Source organism: Cyanistes caeruleus, chromosome 4 (genome assembly GCF_971803275.1).
Source record: "Cyanistes caeruleus chromosome 4, bCyaCae1.hap1.1, whole genome shotgun sequence".
NCBI lineage: Eukaryota > Metazoa > Chordata > Aves > Passeriformes > Paridae > Cyanistes > Cyanistes caeruleus.
Window position 1 is genome coordinate 19718317 of NC_141704.1, and position 19458 is coordinate 19737774.

At 38.1% G+C, this 19458-nt stretch overlaps 1 protein-coding gene and 1 long non-coding RNA gene across 6 annotated transcripts in view; one reads left to right on the plus strand and one right to left on the minus strand.

Annotated features, from left to right (window-relative positions):
• The first annotated feature begins 953 nt into the window (after nt 1-953).
• On the plus strand, nt 954-6282 carry LOC147653463 (uncharacterized). Of its 2 annotated transcripts, none has more exons than XR_015286192.1 (3): nt 954-1005; nt 1117-1172; nt 6210-6282. It is a non-coding gene; the product is annotated as an uncharacterized LOC147653463 (long non-coding RNA). The 2 variants fall into 2 exon arrangements; XR_015286193.1 differs by lacking the exon at nt 6210-6282 and adding an exon at nt 6101-6139.
• MAPK12 (mitogen-activated protein kinase 12) overlaps nt 3090-19458 on the minus strand; it is a 33664-nt gene continuing 17295 nt past the window's right edge. The window contains exons 5-14 of one of the 4 annotated variants that reach the window (XM_086886936.1): nt 15185-15214; nt 15022-15087; nt 13466-13513; nt 10380-10494; nt 9649-9720; nt 8977-9056; nt 8155-8233; nt 6462-6635; nt 5608-5680; nt 3090-5399 (exon numbers count right to left, since the gene is read on the minus strand). In XM_086886936.1, coding sequence (XP_086743062.1) covers nt 5610-5680; nt 6462-6635; nt 8155-8233; nt 8977-9056; nt 9649-9720; nt 10380-10494; nt 13466-13513; nt 15022-15087; nt 15185-15214 — 735 coding nt within the window. In that variant the 3' untranslated portion in view covers nt 3090-5399; nt 5608-5609. Of the gene's footprint in view, nt 5681-6461; nt 6636-8154; nt 8234-8976; nt 9057-9648; nt 9721-10379; nt 10495-13465; nt 13514-15021; nt 15088-15184; nt 15215-19458 lie in introns of all 4 variants that reach the window. The other 3 variants (XM_086886934.1, XM_086886935.1, XM_086886933.1) reach the window with 3 other exon arrangements.

Consider the following 19458-nt stretch of genomic DNA (forward strand, 5'->3'; position numbering starts at 1 on the left):
AGAATGCTTGAGAGCCATATGGGGAGTCATATTTGAAGTTTTGAAGGCAACATGAGACCTAGACTTTATGTGTGCCTGGTGACTTAACCCTCCCACTCTGCCAGCAGGCAGGACTTAGGTTCTGAGTGTTCACAATACTCTGACTGCTGTGGTTTTACTCTTCTGATGAGTTTGATTGTTTATTTACAATATTAGTAATGCTTTCAAGAAAATCTTCCTGCATCATATTTTTCTTCTTTAAATGAAATCTGAACTCTCTTGCAATAATTTTCTTTCCTATCTAATAATTACCTTTTGCACAAATGCATCACGTATGAAAAATTTCATTAATGATGCTGTCATGACAGTTCAAATGGAGACTCACAGCAACCTACAGTAGTTTTGCCAATAGCACAGAAATAAGTAGTCATTCCATTTATTATGGAGCACTGCCAACAAATCTTTTCAGCTTGACCCTAATTTAATGTAAACCACTATCTAGGTCAGAGCAGACGGCAGGGGGTAAACGGGAACAGCCCCAGCCCTGGGTGTGGGACACCTCCCTGGGGACGGCAACAGGCCAGACTGGGACATCAGCCTGCGAGTGGAAGTGGTTTGGTGGGACCCATGCCAAGGGACACGGCTGCGGGGGGGCGGTGAGGAACTGCAGCTCAGCCAGGGCCAAGGCAAGAGCCTCTGCTGGAAGCAGCTCCCCACATCAGGGTTTCCCCCCACTGTGCCTGGGAGCCTCCTCTCAAGGTCACTATGGAGAAGGAGCCACCCTTGGCTAGTGGCTTTGAGCTGGCCCCAAGTCCAGCAGCCCAAGCTTTGAGACCTCCTGCAGATGCTCCATAACCCTTATAGCAGAGCTCACCATCAGGCTTTCCCAAACAACTACCTCACAAAGGCTGCATTGTTACTTTTCCATGGCAGGACAACAACAGACAAGAGATGACAGTCACATGCACCCATCAGTTTGGCTGAGCACAATTTTCCAGGCATTGATGGCTCAGTGGCCACATCAGAGTTAGTAAATGGACCATGCCTGCAGCACTTTGCTGGATCTACAGCTCTAGAGAAAACTTGAGTGAATGTTTTTCTGATTACGTCTCTTGTCTGTATTTTTTCTCCTTACAGACGTGCACTACCATTTTTATGAAAAAGAAAAGTCAACTTGGCTCAAAACCAAAAATGTAAGGAGTTACATAGGAACAGTGAAATGTCTGGGCACATGCCAAAGTGGTACTACTTGGCAGCAGGAACTATCATATATAAATGGGATTTTAAAAATGCCTAAAGAAAAGCTGCTGTGGCCCAGGCTCCTGTGGGCTAAATGCCCATAGTTTTCCAAGCAGTAAAATTTTACTGTTATCAGCTGTGATAAAGCAATGTTACAGAAATAGTGGATTTCCCATTATTATCAGACTGAAATGGATTAGGTGTTGGTATTACAAGTATCACTCTGACAGGAGCCTCATGGCTGCTGGCACCATGCCAACACAGCAAGATTTTATTGGCTCCCCAGGAGCAAGTACTCCCAGGACCATTGCATGGCAAAACCAAGCATTCTCAAACAGGACTTGAGCAATTCTTTTCCTTGCATTTCATTTGTTTGACCAGCCATCTATTTTTGCTTCTCGAAGATAACAGCATATTCAAAATGCTTCAATGGAAGGTGTAAGAGCTGCATGCCTGGCTCACCCTAACTTTGCTGGGAAATGCACCTCATTGCTTACTCATGAAGCAGACCACAGACTAGGAAACTCCTGGTTAGAAAAGTAACAAGGTTAAACACAAAGGAACTTCCATTACAGAGTAAAACAGCAGCAGACAAAAATGATGAATCATTAAAACACTTTCCTTGTCCTCACTCACCTCTTTGTGGGATGCTGCTCCTGGTAGGTAAAAAGCTACCATCAGTCTCGTGCCTCAAAGCCGCAGGTGGTTGCTAGGTGAAAATGCAGTTTTCAGATGTTACTATTCCACAGGCTGCAAATGATCTCTGCACAAGAGCTGCTCATTAAGTGGTACTCCATGAAGTTTCAGAGTGTCTGTTATGATGGAAGTCCTCCTCTCTTGATCTTTCTCCAATTCAGGCTTCTGAATTCTTATGAAGACTTAGGAGGAGATTTTAAGTGCTGCTGTGCATGAAACTGCTTCTGGTATTGTTTGGCTTATAACAACCAGTTGCCACAAGTGTATGCAGGAGATGGAGAATTAATCAGCAGAGACAGCAGGTGTTTTGAGCCCCTATTATTTTCTGTGGTCCCTGCAGGGACCATCAGAATACATGGCTATTTTATGCCAAGATCCAGTGAATGATAGCATCTAACAGATGCTTCATTCTTTGAGAACCTTAGCTGTAACAGACCAGAAGCATCTGGCATTCACTTTTGAACAGCAGATCAGAAAGTAGGAAACTCAAAGAATCCCACCCAGCTCATATGCCCAGTAATTCCTAATCAAGAACAAAGTGCATCTTCTGAGCACATTGTGTGGAATGCATTAGCATGCACCTCAGTGACATCCTATTTAAAAAAATCATCAAGAAAGGAAGTTGTGAACCACATCTGGCTCACAGTAACACATTATCAAAATTCAACATTTGGTGAGTCTTTAATGCAACAAAAACTATTACTGAAAGGGAAAATCTTGTTCTAAAATAATCAGGGAGCATGTGAGCCTCACACATCCTACTGGAACTCTGTTAACTCAAACTTCCCTGTCCAACTCAAAGATATATATGCTTGATGACCATCAGTCTGACTTTAGCTTTTAAAATCAAGCTGAGAAATGCAACTCCATTTAAGAACCAAAATCCTGTCCTTCAGAACAAAGCAGACATGTCTGGTAAAATCCAAGAAGCTCTTAAAGAATAATTTGGTGGCAGCAGTACAGTCAGATCAGCTCTGTGGTAACTCCAGGTTCAGAAAATGGGAGAAAGACTAGCATCTGTGATCTGACTAGCTTCCAAGAGAAACTGTATCAGAAGCTAGTATTACATAAAATGTACCTACAATACTAGTTTCATACAGATCCCTTTATCAAAAATAATATTTTCAGTACTGATTATACATCTGGAAATACATCTGGGGAAAATAAGACCATTATTGTGTAAAAAAACAAATTCACAAGCTTTATTTGTCACAACACATTTCATGTACATGCAGAATGTATTCACATTTCTCTTTTAAGGCAAATAGGAATTGGGTTCTTATACCTGAGTTGCTTAGCACAAGCAGGAACAGCAAATAAAAACTTAGGAAGTGCCGTCTCTCCCTTTAGAGTAGCAGCTACTTCCACTGTGAAGTATTTCTGCTTTCATCTAACAGTTCTTTTAATAATACCTACTGCCATTTGAAACCATTTCTGCAGAAATCAATCTCTTCACAGAAACTTCTCGACCAACTTGATGTTGCCTTTGCTGTTTGCTGGTGGCACAGCAGTACTTCTGTCTTTGCATGAAGGTCTTCAGTTACTTCAAGAGTTCTGTATTTCTTCACTACTGAGAAAAGTTAACAGTATTTTCTTATGTCTTTCTCATGTGTGCTGGCTGCTTCTCCAATGCTAAGTTAAAATTAAAAGAGGGAAAAGTTCAGCTCAGCCAATGGAGGATTTTAGGGCTTGACTTTGTGGAACTAAGTGTTGGCCTTTAGCAAGAAAATGCAAAGCAGCTTTCGAATTTAAAAAATGCTCCCTCCTAGTCTGACTAACATTTGAGCTATCTGCATTATCTCCAGACTTTAGGCATTTGCTAGAATTTAGGATGCTGAAATCCATTTAAAATGTAGAGGCAGAATTTTCAAGTGAGAGACATTTTTTCATTTCCCATTGACTTGGTCTATCAACACTAATTTCAATAGGCACTTTTCTTTCACAACTTTTAAGAAGACCAGAGAATATGATTCTAAGAGAAAACATCTATTTGTGTAAAAGTTAAAGTTTCTGTTTAACACAGAAACTAACCAAAACCAAGTAGCAAGTCCATAGCACAAAAGGGGGTATGACTCTTAAGTATGCCTTCCTCTGTGAGGAACCTGTAGCTTGGAAAAATATTTTGATTCAATTTACATTCTCTGCCTTTTTTTTCATGCATTCCTGAAACTGTAGTTTTTAATGACTTGTCAAATACATGAATTTAAGGTTTCTGTTGCTATTTAGGCTCTCTAGGTGTCCACCTCAGCTAAATCAACTCTCATCACAAACAATTTTTAAACAAATGCTAGTATTTATACGTGTTTAATTCAAACATTCATTGAAATAAACAGAATAACTGTGTCTTTATTAAACTTACGGCTTATATTGGATATTATAGCAAAAAAACCTCCCAAGTAATTTTTTCTTTGTTCCAGTTACTACCTGCTAAGATCAAATGTCTTCTTTCACAGTCATTTCACTCAGTAGTAACACACTACAGTGTGTACTACTACACTGGGAATAACCCACATCCAAACAGTCAATTGTGAAGACACTGTCTTTAAGAAAGACAAGCAATTTCACCCAGAAATTCTTCACAGAGGTTTGCCAGCTCTTTTTCCCACCTCTCAGAGACTTATGGTAAGAGGACAGCAAGAGGAACTCAGGAAGCATCTAAGTAATCTATCCCATCAGCAAGTTGACTTCTGCTAAGGTACCTCTCAACAAAATGTCTGAAGGTTTTTCCCAGTAATGTAAGTTCAAAAGGGCAGAAAAAGGGAATAATTATTATTCTTCACCTGGTAAAAGCTTTGTACACTGTGAAAAAGAACAGCTTGCTGCAGGTATTCCCGATGAAGAGCTGCAGTGTGTCATTTTGGTCCTCGTTTCATTTTCTATAAAGTGACCTACATGCAACTTTATTTTTAAAATCAGCACTGCTGACCATCTGAGATAATCAATACTAAGATGTTAGAGAGCTTACAAAATTTTAGAAAATCTGAAGAAATTCTTCCTGGAAATCCTTGATCCCATGTCTACTATACAAAGAAAATGTATTCAGAGAAAAATACGATACAGTGATTACATAACCAGTGATTGTTCATCTAGCAAGTTTGTGAAATCTTGTCCTGCTATGCTGGTTACTTTGAAAAAAATCTAGGACATCAACACTTCCACTCACATAGGACACGGGATGCAGGCACTCATTTGGGCTGTGTCTATGCTACCCACTGCAGTCCCTGAGGTAACAGAAGATGATTAGCCTTCCCAGGCATCTCAGCAAAGTGAAATATTCCAGAGGAAGTCACATGAATACTTCTTGCATTCAAGATAGTTCAGTGGCCTTGGAGGGCAGTCACAGCACATCAGACATACTGTGTTCTCAGCTTGCCTGGGGTGGTAACTTGTATTCTTCTGATCTCTGAGTTGAAGAATTAGTCCTGCTCTTTTGAGGATGGCACCAGGTTACTGCAGTCTGAGTCCTTTCGTGCAGACAGAAGAAGCTGTAGGCAGAAATAAGTTTCTCGATATTTTTGAAATGCTACTCCCAAAGGCACCAACTTCCATATGTAAAGGACATTGCTCTTTCTTACAGTGCAGATGAAACAGATTACATAGAGCTTACTTATAAAATATTTTATACACCTGAAATGTCACAAACATTTACAACTTTTCTGCCGTCCTCAGAGTTCTGAAAATACTCAGCCATACAATTACACTGCTGTCTCCTTTGAGTCCAATGTCTGTGGTGGTTTGAAGTTCAGTATCTCTTTGTATGTAATGCCTGCAAAACAAAAGAACAGACATAGCATTGCTGTGGTCTAATCAGAAAAGGAGCTGCACAAATAGGAATGAGAAAGGTGCAACTGCAGCACGGCTGGGCTCTGATCTAGCTCAGGAAGAGAGAGACCTCTTCAGGTAAAAAGAGAGGAAGAGTAGAGAAAGTAAGGGAATCAAGGATCACTTGTTCACCTTTTCAGATTTGAAAAAGTAGCCCAGTACTGAAATGGTATAGGTGCTTTCAAATGGATGCAAGCACTGACTTTTGAGTATAGTGGGCAATATCCTCAGCAACAGCTACTGAGCACATTAGATTTAAAAGTCAAGTCCTCACTTAAAAGCCAAACAACAAACCTCTCACCTTAGATAAAAACAAGTTTAGACTTAAATTTCTGCTGACACAGGTATGTTTTTTCTCCTTCAGAGAATCTTACTCTAAGGGCACTGCAGTCCTGCAGAGCAACAGTCAACCTCTTCACCTGTCCTATCCACTGAAAGTAAGTCACAGAAGAGGCTTCTTTCCTGTGTTGCAGAAGATGGGAGGACAGAAACATTAGGGAAATGGAGAACAGCCTCTGTTAGGAAGCAGAGAAGAAACCTTTGGAGATCCTTCCACAAGGAATTGCTAAGAGATGGTAAGAACCCTGGTTTATCAGTAGTATTAATGCCATTTATTTACTCTGCTTGATCAAAAGCAGGAGTTAATTTGTAAAGGGAAACGTTTTTATTTCCGCATGGCCTTTCAAACTGGTTATTTTTGAAAACATAAAAAAAATTAAACTCACGTTTCCACTCATCCAGTGGAAGATCCATGTTATCAAATGTGTCGTCGTATTTCTCAGCTTCAATTTCTTCCTCAGGATCGTGAACTGGTTCAAAATAAGGATGCATCAAAGCCTCAGCTGCCGTGACTCGCTTCTCTGCATCCAGCACTAGCATCTTCTCCAAGAGGTTTACAGCTATTGCACAGAAAACCAACAGTGTATTCAAGTCACACACCCAATTCCACTTGTACACAGTAATACTGCCCTGGAGGTATTTCAAATAAATACATGGAGTAATAGAACAGAATCATTGGGTGTCCATCTATAGCCAGTGGGGCCTCTTTCCATGACTACTGTGAGCAAGCTGTCAAGTGTACAAAGCCTGATGCAATGCAGAGGTGCTCCCTTGCTTCTGTATGCAATACAAAAAACATCCCAGCTAATGACTTCACAGCTTCTGGCTCCAGGACCACTGTGCCTGGGGCTTTCCCAGGTGTCTTTAATCACTGCCACTCATTGTGCTTCTAAGGTACATAACCGCCTGACAGCAGCTGAATGAACAGGTGAACACCGAATGAGAACTGTGCTCTGTCACCAAATCCAAACCAAGTACACGCTGAAGTTCACAGAGACAAGTCAGAATCTCAGAGCTAACCTTATCTGCTATGTGGTTTTGACCTCAGCCAAAACAACCCATTAAAATTTTGCATGTTCCCCTTCTGTGGATTTTGGATTCGGTCCACTGCTACTGTCAAGGTGGACAAGTGTGAACAGGTATGATGAATGATTTATTTTCTGTTTTTCTATCCCAAAAGGATGTTCTTGGGTTTGGAGCAGCTGAAGGGAAGTAGAGACAGAAGTGTGGGACAGGATGCTTCAACTCCTGCTTTCCATGTTGTATATTCTCTTAAAACTCCTATTCCAGACCAGAAGCAGCCAGATGGCCACAGAAATAGTAAGAACAGACATCCTAAAAACTAAATGGAAAGCATAGCTTGCTGTAGCTACCCATCAGTTAACCATGCAGTAAGGTTAAGAGCTGTTCATCAATCAGATTTATTCGTACTGTATCTGAACCTAAAATTTTAGCTTCTTAAATTGAGAAAATTCAATTATCCTAATTAATATTCTAATAAAATTGGCTTTGTTAGTGTTTAGGTCCTTGGGGAATTTATAAAGCTTAGGGAGAGTAACTTCATAGCTCTGGCTGCCTCAGGTCATGTCACAATTATGCACACTAGGTATGCTCTTCTGGCTGTTAATATCTACGGAATCCAAGCCAGTGTTTCTCAGGAATGCACAGATGTTTCTCAGGACGTATTAATTCCATTACTAAAATGTCAGCTTTCCATTTTCTTGTATTTCAACTGCAGATCAGATTGGGCTTTCAGAATTACAGTTCAAATACAGTACAGAGAGAATTTTATTACATATACCTAATCTACCAGGGCTCTTGAGAAAACTGTAAACCCAATAAGTAGGTGCTAGACAGAAACCTAAAACACTAATTTTTTTCATGCTTCTAAGAAACAACTGATTTCTGGCAGGGTTTAAACTCAGCAAAGTTCAGCTGCTACAACCAAACTTATGAATTATGGAAATCAAGAGACAGAACAGCCCAAGAACCATCACATCACCTGTCATGACTGATACTGCAGCTGCTTCCAGTGGAAGCACAAGAACAAGCTGTACACATCCACACAAACAGCCTTACCCAAAGGATTTGCATACTTCAAGATGGATGCAAAATCTTTCTTCTGGACTTTTGGGAGGCTTTTGATATAGTTTTTTGCCTTAAAAGAAACATGGGTATTAAATTAGATCTTTGCAACCTTTGTAATGTGATAACATTAACTATATGCTTAGTATTTTTCTCAACAATATTTTGACAGCACATTGTAAAAATGCATTTTTTCTGTTGATATTAACCTCCTTCCTGAATGGAATCTTTTTTTAATCAAGCTTTAAAACTACAATTTAGAAATTATAATGCAAAGCTTTAATTACTAGTGCTCTGTATTTAATATATTTATTCAAATAAATATGTATGAATTATTTGAAATAGCATCATAGTGAATTTACAGCAATCTCTAAAAGTGAACTTTATATAGTGATTTCTTTATATTTAAACTGTACAGTTAGTCTAATGAATAAATTTAGGTTCTTTATAGTAAGGGCCTCAGGATTCTACGACGACATCAACACTAGGAGAGGAAAGAGACATTTGCAAACAACTGAGTTTTCTGAATATCTTCCCGTTTTCAGTACCTTTACAATAAAAGTTTCCATGTATCAGCTCAGCTGTTTATATGGTATACACTGGAATCCTGAAATATTTAATGTTCTGCTAATTTTCTGTCATTCTAGCCCCCATCTCCAATAGCTATTGTGGGTGCACAAATCATATCAAGACAGAGAAAGACCATCGGGGCCATTTCAGTAGTCAATACACATTATCTCAGCCTGTCAAAGAACTGAGTATGCCTTAAAGGAAAATTAGGACATGGAAAATCAACTGACAAATCAGAATACTCACATCTTGACTGTGCAATTTTTGAACAAAATCTTGAGTTGGTGTACCTGTTACTTTCATTATTTCTGTGAGTTGGTCCAGATCTGAATACCAGAAATAAGGAACAAATTCTTTCACTATTAGGAAACTAAGCATCCTGCAAAAGTAATGCATTTCTTTGCTGTTGGAGAATAATGTAAAAATCTTAATTTAATGTCTGAACAGAAGATTTATAGAAGATGAAAGTTCTCAATTTTTCTTAGAAAAGGCAAAGAAAATATCCTATAATTTGGGAACACATAATTGAATCATCCACAAAGTTTTCTAGTATTATCAGACCTGTTCTGCATTGTTTGGACAAAAATCAGTCCAAAAGTATTAGAGTATCTAAACCATCAACACATATATTGCACATACTAGGAAAAAAAGAAGGCTTTTCTACTATCACAAAGCCTTTTACTTGATGATTTGAGGTGTAATTCGAAGATCACCTCTACCGAAAAAAATCACTAATACAAGTTTTAATTGGCAGGTGTGCAAAAAGTGGCACAGATATGAAATAATGATTTAACAAGAAAGCTGCAAGCAATTTTACTATTAATTTTGATTTATACTCATCAGTTTTTGAACAGACTTACTGTATCACATAACCTCTCAATTTTCTCGCATCAGTATCATAAATTCACTGAAGGATACGATCATTTCCCTTGAACAGAGGTCTCCCTGTAATCATCTCAGCCATTATACAGCCCACAGACCAGATGTCAACTGAGAAAAAGACCAAGAGGCACATTAACTTGTCTAAGTGTGCGTAAAGTTTAATTTAAAACATATTTTAAATAAATATAAAAATTACCTTTATAGCCTGTTATAAAATAAATGTGTACCTTGCCAAGTATGATGAACAACATAGGTAAAACCAACAGACTTTTTAATGAGCAAACTGGAGATGATCTCGTGATATGCAGAATGAGTTTCTCAGTAACAAGCTCATAGGAAGTAAATTTTCAATGCTTTCAAAAACTTATGTGGTTATCTTAGTGTTATTTGAATTCCCTCCATTTGCCATTTTCCCCTGCCTGTTCAAATTAAAATCAGCACACCTTTACAGAAACACAAGAACAGAGACCTGACTGTCATGTCTGTATAATTAAAATATTTTTTTTCTAATCTCCTTGGCGATTAGAAAAAAATACTCTCAGAGTATTTTTTACTCTGAAAACTCTCAGAAAATATATATAAAAAGAACCCCAAACTCACCACCACATGATTACCTGCAATTTATCTACAAGGAAGTGTTGCATAATTATATTGTCATTTCTACCTCCAATTTCTTATTAATTTCAGGAACAAAGTCTTGGTGCACTGTATCATCTGATTCAGTGAATGCTTTAGCTCTGTTAAGATACTTCTGAAGGAACACTGACCTGTCTGAGTATAATGCATCCAGTTAAGTATGACCTCTGGGGCTCTATACCACCTTGTAACCACATAGCCGGTCATCTCACTGTCTGTATGTCTTGCCAATCCAAAATCCAGGATCTGTAGTGGAAGCACAAGGCACATTCAGGTCAGACAGCTTGTTATCTAGTTCATCCAGTTCTTTACAACTGTAGGGAAAAAAAACAAAACTGGAGCAAGCTGCAGAGATTAGTTTATTTTTGTATTTTTTCTCATTGAAATGTCTTGTTCTCATTTTAAAAATCAAGACAGAGGTAGCACAGATAATTGAATAACATCTTTTCCAGTCACATACTTCTACTGCACCATCAAAAGCTGTAAGACCAGTAAAGAAAATAATAAATTATTCACTTTTTAATTAAAAATACTTACTTTTACACATTTAATGCAAAAAAATTCCTGACCACAGAATCACCATTGTATCAAGTTACAGCTAAAAGAACAGCACCCACTTCAGACAGTGTCCATTGCTCTCACATCCCAGACGGCACAACTATTCAAGAGTGTGTTCCAACAATACTCTGAATTAAGAAGGTATTGTTATTTCTACTTTATGAGTAACTCATAAAGTAGAAATAACTACAAGACTTTCACTAGGTCACACTGAAAACTGGGAGCAAGAGTAGGGATTTACCATCATTTAGTCCCATCAAGTCTTCTCCAACCTCCAGCATCAACTACAGAAAAACCTTTTGTATGAAATGCAAGATCCACGCAATTTTTTTGAAGCGCTATGCACAACTCAGTGTATTGCTAAGATTCTCTAGATTATCTAGATATTTCTGTCTAGATATAGCAATGTGTACAGCAGCAAGATTAAAAATTAATGTTATAGCCTTTTGTCAACTTCTATAAAATTTGCCTTAAGAAGGCCCACCTGTATGGACTATCAAAAGATGCAGAGAACAGCGAGAAAATTCCATTCCTGGAACGACAATCAGTTTGTATTTATTGGAAAGTTCATGCTTCTATCAAGAAATGGGACGTGTGGGTTCTATTGAAGATAAATCATGGTCACACACAGACAACTAAATATGAAGCTTTGCATGAACAGCCAGTTTGTCATGTGAATCCAGCTTCATATGTTTATTGATAGGGCAGGGGTTTTAATAGGGACACCTGAGCATTCCTATACCAAGACTCATGGTTTTGTAATGCACTCTGCAATTAAGCATTCTAAAGCACTTCAGGATAGTTTCATCATTCCCTGGCAAAAATGATGCCTTAACAAAAAGGAAAATTATATTTTCATTCACAAATCAAGACTACAAAATATTATGGCTTATCTTTACTGCCATACTGCAAATATAATTTCCATGTTTTCCCTATAACTGCTGATTACCAATCAATTTAAAAACAGGAATAGAATGCAAGGGAGACATTTTTTTTATTCATACCAATTAAATGCACTTGATTGTAGCTGATCCTTTGGGTATTGAAGATTTACTAGACTCAAAATTTTTGTAGTGGCAAAGTACACCTTTATGGCTTTTATTGTACATATTCAGTACACAATCTATTTTCCCAGTAAGACAGCAGGAAGAGCGGAAGAAAAAAAAAAAATGTAACAGGTCAAAGCCAGAAGTGATACAGTCTGTTCTGTCACATTATTTTAGGCATTTTATCTACCAAGGCTTCTGACACATAGAGTTGAAAACAAAAATATAATTTGGTTTTGTAGATCTGTAGAAGTAGAAAATGGCAGAAAGAATTCTTGTGTATTATGCTTTAACTTCATTACTTATTTTCATTTACATTTCATTAAGCTCAAGAACAAGTGTATCCTGTTTGTACTTAATATTAACATGGTACCATTTCAACAACTATCTTCATATAAAAATTTTATATGTCTCACACAACTTCAACTTTTCAGCTGGAACTTCCACAGCAATTTTCAGAACACATTTCAAAATCCTTTTTATAATTTGTGAATTATGAAAGAATGACCCAATTTCCCCCAGCTCCTCAAGGGTAGGTCTCCCTTGACTCAGCAAACTTTATTTTCCTAAATTGCTTCAGTAACTAACGAAAGTAACTTTAAGACTACAGAAAGGGCGGTGACTTCTCCTCATACACCCTTTACTGTCACTTTTCTGATACTTACGTAGGAGTTGAGAGCATCAGATGAGGGAAAAATGAGCATCAGAAAGCTCATTGTGAAAAAAATTATAGTTAATTAATTACCCATTCAAGGAATTGTTCCAACTTGCTTACAGTCTCATCATCTGGAGCTGCTGCAAGGGAAGCTGCTGACTGCACAGACATGGGGGAAATGGTTGCACTATCCCTGGCAACGTGATCCTGTGCCTGCATAAACTGACTTTGAGAGTGTGCAAAAAAACCCCAATGTGTTAAGTAGATACAGATCAGGAGACACCTGGCCTGCATCTCAAAATATAATTGTACAGCTGGTGGTGTGGGGGAAGACAACCATATAGAACTGTTTTTTCTAGACTCTCTTATCTTTTCCCATCACCCTGGGATCCACTCACCATTTGTCCACCTACAAGCCAGGAAAAGTCAATGGCTTTTTGTGTTACATAGGAAAACACTAAAATCACAGGACCCTGGAACATTCAGGTCAGTATCCAAAGATCAAAATTTGTATTACAATGGCTACATTCAAGTATATAGTTTGCATGTTGCATGCTAAAAAACACTTTTGTAGTGCTTTGCATCACCTTTTATTTTATTCAATTTAGGGTGTCCTTCATAACCTTTGATCTCCTGCATCTCCCAGCTTATAGAATTTGACTTTTTCTATTTATTCAAAGCTGAAATTCGCACATAACTGAATCACTCCCATAAACTCTTAGGTCTCTTTTACAGATGAAACCTTGGCCATAAGATCTGATGTGTCCTTACACATCAGGACACAAAAAACCCCATTCAAATTCTGTGTTGTTTTATGAGGACATACAGGCCAATTGTGATTCAAGGGCAAAAAGCCTGGCCCAACACTGAAACCAGCCAGCAAAGCATGTCCACAGCTGCTGCACCTGTTGTCTTCTGTCTTCTAACCCATCTGCTTTCTCAAACAAACATACCTTACCTTCAATTCACAGTCTTCATTTACTGCCAAGTTTCCAGGCTTTAGATCCTGTAATCAGATTTTAAATGAATGGGGTTTTTTTTATTATTTTACTGCAAGACAAAAAAATACACTTTTCTGCTGTCTTTCTGTCTTTCTTTCTAGTTTGATAGTTTTTATGTAACTATTTTGAACAGCAACAGGTAAAATGATGTCATAATAAATAACACAATCAAGGATGCAAACTTGCATATATTTGGCTTTTTTCCAGTATATTTTCCCCCCAAGAAAAATAATTTTTTTTTTTTTTTTCTGCTAGAAGTCAGGAAAGTACTTGCCAGTGAAGGAATTCACTCATTTTTCTATGACAGGGGTTTGGACATAAATTTGTTGAATTTAATACTAACACCACAAGGTTAACAATTCACATATATAGTTCTGGACTGTACGTGTTGCATATCAAAATAGGCATTATAAAGGTTGCTTACTCTGACAGACTTAGAAGGAGTACTGAAGGAATCAAACAAGATTTTATATAAAACCCTACGCTTTCTTCTGTGGAAAATCAATTTCCTATGAAAATCAATACAACTGCAAAATGAAAAAGATATTTCCTTAAGTTTCTTAAGCCACCTTAGAGATTTCTAATGATCTTTCACAGCTGTAAAGTTTAGCAAAGGGAAGAGTATTGGCAAAGACTAAGATGATATTGCAATATTAGTGACTCAGACATACATAATTAGAAATACATTTTCCTTCACGTTTTTCAAACCTTTGTTTGATACACTTTAGCACAAGATCTTTAGAAGTACCTTCTTTCTGAACTTTGTAACAGGGATCCACCTGTTATATACAGAGTTTTTTTAAGATCAGAGGAGCCTTGGGGAGAAACAATTTGGTGCAAAAAGCCATAATGTAACCAAGAAGCTTAAGGGTCATCAAGAGAGACCTTAGAAGAAATCTAAGCAATGGTAAGTTTAGACCATAATCCCAGCAGCTGCAAAAATAAAAACATCTTATATTATTTTGTCAGTTTGTGTAGTTGCCATGTCCAGCTTAAATCTACTATACAACGTACATTTTCTATGGTTCTCCTGATATTTTATTAAAAAAGGACAATTTCTACTGTTCTAATGAGTTTTGGGGGATATGCTGCTTAGTACCACAAAGGCATCATTCAGAACTCTTTCTTCACAGTGCAGAAGTGATTTTAAGTGAACTTTATACAGAGAAGGGAATCAAAAAGAAACAAATGCTTAATTTCTCTCAGAAAAAAAATTAAGTTCTTAAGTGTCTATAATTTTGGACAATTTTTTTCCGTTTCTATTGTTCCTCCAAAACTCTGAACACCAATATAAGGTTTAAAGAAAAACACTGTTTTTAAAAGTTTAATCTTCATTAAAAAAAACGAAACAAACAAAAAATCCTTAAACAACAACAAAAACCCCAGAAAAAACTCTTATCCATCTCAATTTAGACACTATTTGTTCTTGTGGAGACTTAAACTCAACCTTACAAAGAAAACTAGGAACTCCAAATATAAGCTGTATTCAGTGCAACTTGAGTGGACAGCTTACACTGACATAGCCATGCCAATTTTTGCTCCCATTGAAGAAGAAATCAAAGGCACCAACTGAGAAAACCTATGAACAGAATTTCAGGCATATTTATAAGTATGCTTTAACACAAACATCACTCATATTAACAAAATATAAATATCTTTCATGTTTTTCCACTTACCCTGTGAATTATGCCCGATGAGTGGATATACTGTAAAAAGAGAAAGTATTTTTCAGTTGAGGTTCTGAATTTAAAAGTTGCTTGGGGTAGAAGAAAAATAGTTTTTCACAGTGCTAAAGTAAACTGAAATTAGAAAATGTTTATTTATTGCACAGAAGATCCCTTTAGCTATGGTTTTAATGTAGATAATTATACTGGTATTTTGTCCTTTCCCTCCCCTAATAATGAGAAACCACTAAATCAGTTTGAGTACAATATTTATTTATCAGAATGAAACATGCTATTTTATGTATCAGAAATGCTCTCCTGCAATAGGTGTCTCTGGTGTGCCATCATAGTTTAGATTCATATGCTTCAGCAGCACTGGCTTTCAAGAGACCATTAACACTGGGATGAAGACCAGTCAAGGTCTTATCTGACAATTCTTGCTAAATGCTTCAGTATTTCCTCAATGGAAAGTCAAGTTCAAAGACATTCTCTTTATTTGAATATTTACATCACCCATTCAGTGACCTATTTAAGGGCTCAAAAAAGCCAAACCAACAAACTGAACACCCAGGACTAGTTCTTTTGGGATGACACCTGATAAAATACAGATGTTTGGACCCATGACTCACCAAATGCTCCCCACTGAGGTATGCAGTTTCTCTCACCAGCTGAATGAATGAAACCCTAGGAGAGACTATTTTCACCACAGTCAAAAGGGAACTTCCAGTAACTAGTTCAGATCTATGCATGTCTTGCAAGGATCGAAATGCAGAAAGTTGTTCTGAACTGAGGACATGGTTTCTAAGAGCAGCCTGGGATGTGCCAGTCCCTTCAGGTGTGGGGAACTGATCTGAAACTCCCACAGACCATACTAGTGATGCTAAGAAACATGAGAACAATAAAGCTTTTAAACAAAAACACTTGAGAAAAGATGAATAAAATGCAAATCCTCCAGCTTCACCTGAAGTACTCATTTTATCCCATCCTGAAGAATAGGACAAGTGGCAACAGAGTCACTGGGAACTAGCTGGCAGAGCCAGAGAAGACCAACCAGAAATAGTCAGCATAAGGTCAGAGAAATGCACAGTAGAAAGGAGCTTTGCAGGATAATTGCAAATCAGCCACAGCAATGACCATCTTCCCCAGCAGCCCCCAGGATACACCATTAACCTCACATACGCAACCATCCCTCTGCAAAGGGGTCCTCATAATCCAACTGATGAGAAGCTCCAAGACAAAGAAAGCAAAGCTACAGAACAAAAGCCAACTTTTTCAGACAGAACCAATGTGCCTTTCAGACTTAGATTTCTGAGCTTAAAACAAAACCCACACAACCTATGCAGCACAAGATCTACATTTAAGGTGCCAAGTTTCTAAAGCAGTGACTGAAAAATTCTCTGACAGTTCTTTCTTACACCTGACTGGCCACACCAGATGTGGTCTCAAAGGTTCTGAAAAGAGAGAGGGGAGAAAAAGCCCTCAATTCCTTTAACCCTGTGCCTACAACTTGACCAGTCCAGCCCAGGCTGTGGTAGAGCCCTGCTGCTGCACAGTCACACTACTGACTGCTGTGCCAGAGCCCAGGCCTGTCTTGGCATCTGCAGTAGATCCCGCTGCAGCTTACTTGCAGATTGGGAAAGGTTTAACATCACCCGTAGGAAATACCAAAGCCCTGCACAGGATTTCCTGGGGCTGACACAAGACATTGAGGGCACATGGCTGCTTCACAGAATGTTGGCTGTAAAACCATTACAGCAAACAAAAAACTAGAAAATGCTCTGTCATGGATGTGCATGAAGTGAATTGGGATGGGAGGAGGAAGTTTGTCAATTTTATGTGAAGACCACATGTACTTTAGGAAAAAAAAACAAACCCAAGCCAGAAATGTAACTGTAAATAGCTAAACTTCCAATAAATTTAGAAGAATATGTCCTCTATCACAGCTATCTTGATCAAGGATATCACAGTATCTACTTGCATTCTAAATTATTGCAGTATCTTCTAACTGAAGCCTCTTGATTTTTCAGAACAGATGCTTAAAATATTCTATAGCCAGTTTTTGCTGCTAAGACTGTACACAGAAAAGAAATAGCTGGCAGACCCAGTCATTTGGCACTTCAGAATGTGGAATGTAGAAACAGGAATTAAAAGGTCTGCACCCTTCACAGTTTCATTTTAAGTAAATCTCACCTGTTTGGGGACAAGAGTATGGTTTTGCTGGCATTCTCACCCCACTGAAGGTTTTATGAGCGCTCACAGCACCAAAATCATGTTAACACTTTGGGGAAAGCTCTATGTTTTCTTAATGCTCCTCTTAACATAACACTGCTGAGACTGTGAAACAACAGTTATTCCTGATGGTAATGCACACACCAGCCTTTCTGTAAGATGAAGTACTGGGGCTGCACTGCAGTGTTCCTTTAACAACAGCAGTATTTTTTTTAACTTTATTTCATAATCTCCTGGCAGGTAGCAACACTGGAACTATGCCAGTCTTCATTGAGAAAGTTTTCCATTTCTGTTCAATAGCCTTCTGAAATGGGATCCTGTTCTTACTTGTTCTACTCATTAAATTATCCATCTATTGACAGATTCGTCACTCTCAAGATGGCAAAACAATTCATAACAGAGTAGGCATATCCTTCACAGTGTTTTCACCACTTCACCTGAACCATATTTGATTCAAGAACCCAGTTAATACAACTGAAGTGCCTTGGAGCACAGGAGCTATCTGTACATTATCTGAAAGACAATTTCTGGTAGCACACATAAATCCTGGAATGTAAGCTTCAGATCATGCTAGGAAGTCATCCAACAATCATCTAAATTTTAAGCATTCTTTTCTTTATATGTAATCTCTACACAAAATAAAAAGCTAATCAAAAGGGAATTAGCAAAGACTGAGGAGAATGTGTTTTAGGCAACATGCAAAATGAAAATGAAAAGCATCTTGGCAAGGAAGTAAAAACTGAAGAGGAAATGAGTCAGAGGGGGAAGGGAAAGCAGAGAAGCAGAAAAAAATCCAGCATAAACGTGAACAAAAGACAGTAAATACAGATGAGAAAATGAGAGAACTAGAGTAGGTACATCTTACCATAACTATGGCAAAAGAAGCTTGAACAGGTGTTTGTATGGCTCAAGAGCTGTCTGCCCCTTCTCAAGCGCTATGAATAAAGAGACAGGACTGACAGCCACATCCCCCAGACCTCTATGAACAAGAGCCCAGCTGGCATTCCTGCAGAACAGGGACCCAAGACTGAAAGCTCCAGTCTCTTTCCACGTACATATACAGACATTTATGTTTAGCTTGCCTTCTGTACTCTTAGACAATACACAGCTTTTTTGTCAAACAAGAACAAAAAAAGAAATTATGAAAGCCCTTCCAAGATGCAACCTCACACTTAAGTAAAATTTAATGCCAGACTAAGGCTCGACTAGGAAACAGACAAAGGAGAGCCACATCATTGTTTTTAAGGGGTGGCACATCACATTGAATTCTGATAAATTACAAGGCTCACCAAAGAAAGAAAATGAATATTTCATTCTCTGTAGAAAAAAGACAGTAAATGTTAAGAACTGACAAAAAACTGTACAGACTTGCAGAGCAAAGCCTGAAGAATTGATACAAATCCTCATGAACTCAGTCTTGACCTCAATTCATACAGGTTTTTTAAAAGCAAGGCTGTTGAGCCCATTGTATACAATCAGTCCAGAAACAGCCTACAGACAGAATGTAGACATGAAGCCTGTGTGAAACAACTGGGGGCTTAGCAAAAATCTCCCTTATCCCTTCACAGTACATCAGTCATGCAGAGTTTTTCCTACATGCGTTTAACTGTCACATGTAAACAGGTTGTTACAGTAGAATGTGCAATGTGACAAAAATGATGAACAGCCTTCTTGCCTTTGACCAGACATAAATACAGATACCATAAAGTTCTTATACACTCTGCAAAGGACAAATGCATATTGCAGGTTACATCTTTAACACAAAAAGAACCCCCTCAGAATAGACTCCATCAAAGTTGAAAGGTTAACAACAAGGTCATCATACAAATAAGAGGCTAAGCTTGAGAAGATGAGTTTTACCACAAAGATCTACAATGGCATATTCCCCTTTCCCAGGTGCTGCAAGCATTTTTCCCTTATAATGCCTCTACTGAATGCCAGCTGAAGTGTATGTTTGTTGCCCATGCCCCGCCAAAAAAGCAATTCAAGTAAACACAGATGGGTTGTCTTTAACCCAGATAACAGCAGACCTTAAAAAGTACAAGATTTTCATGCAA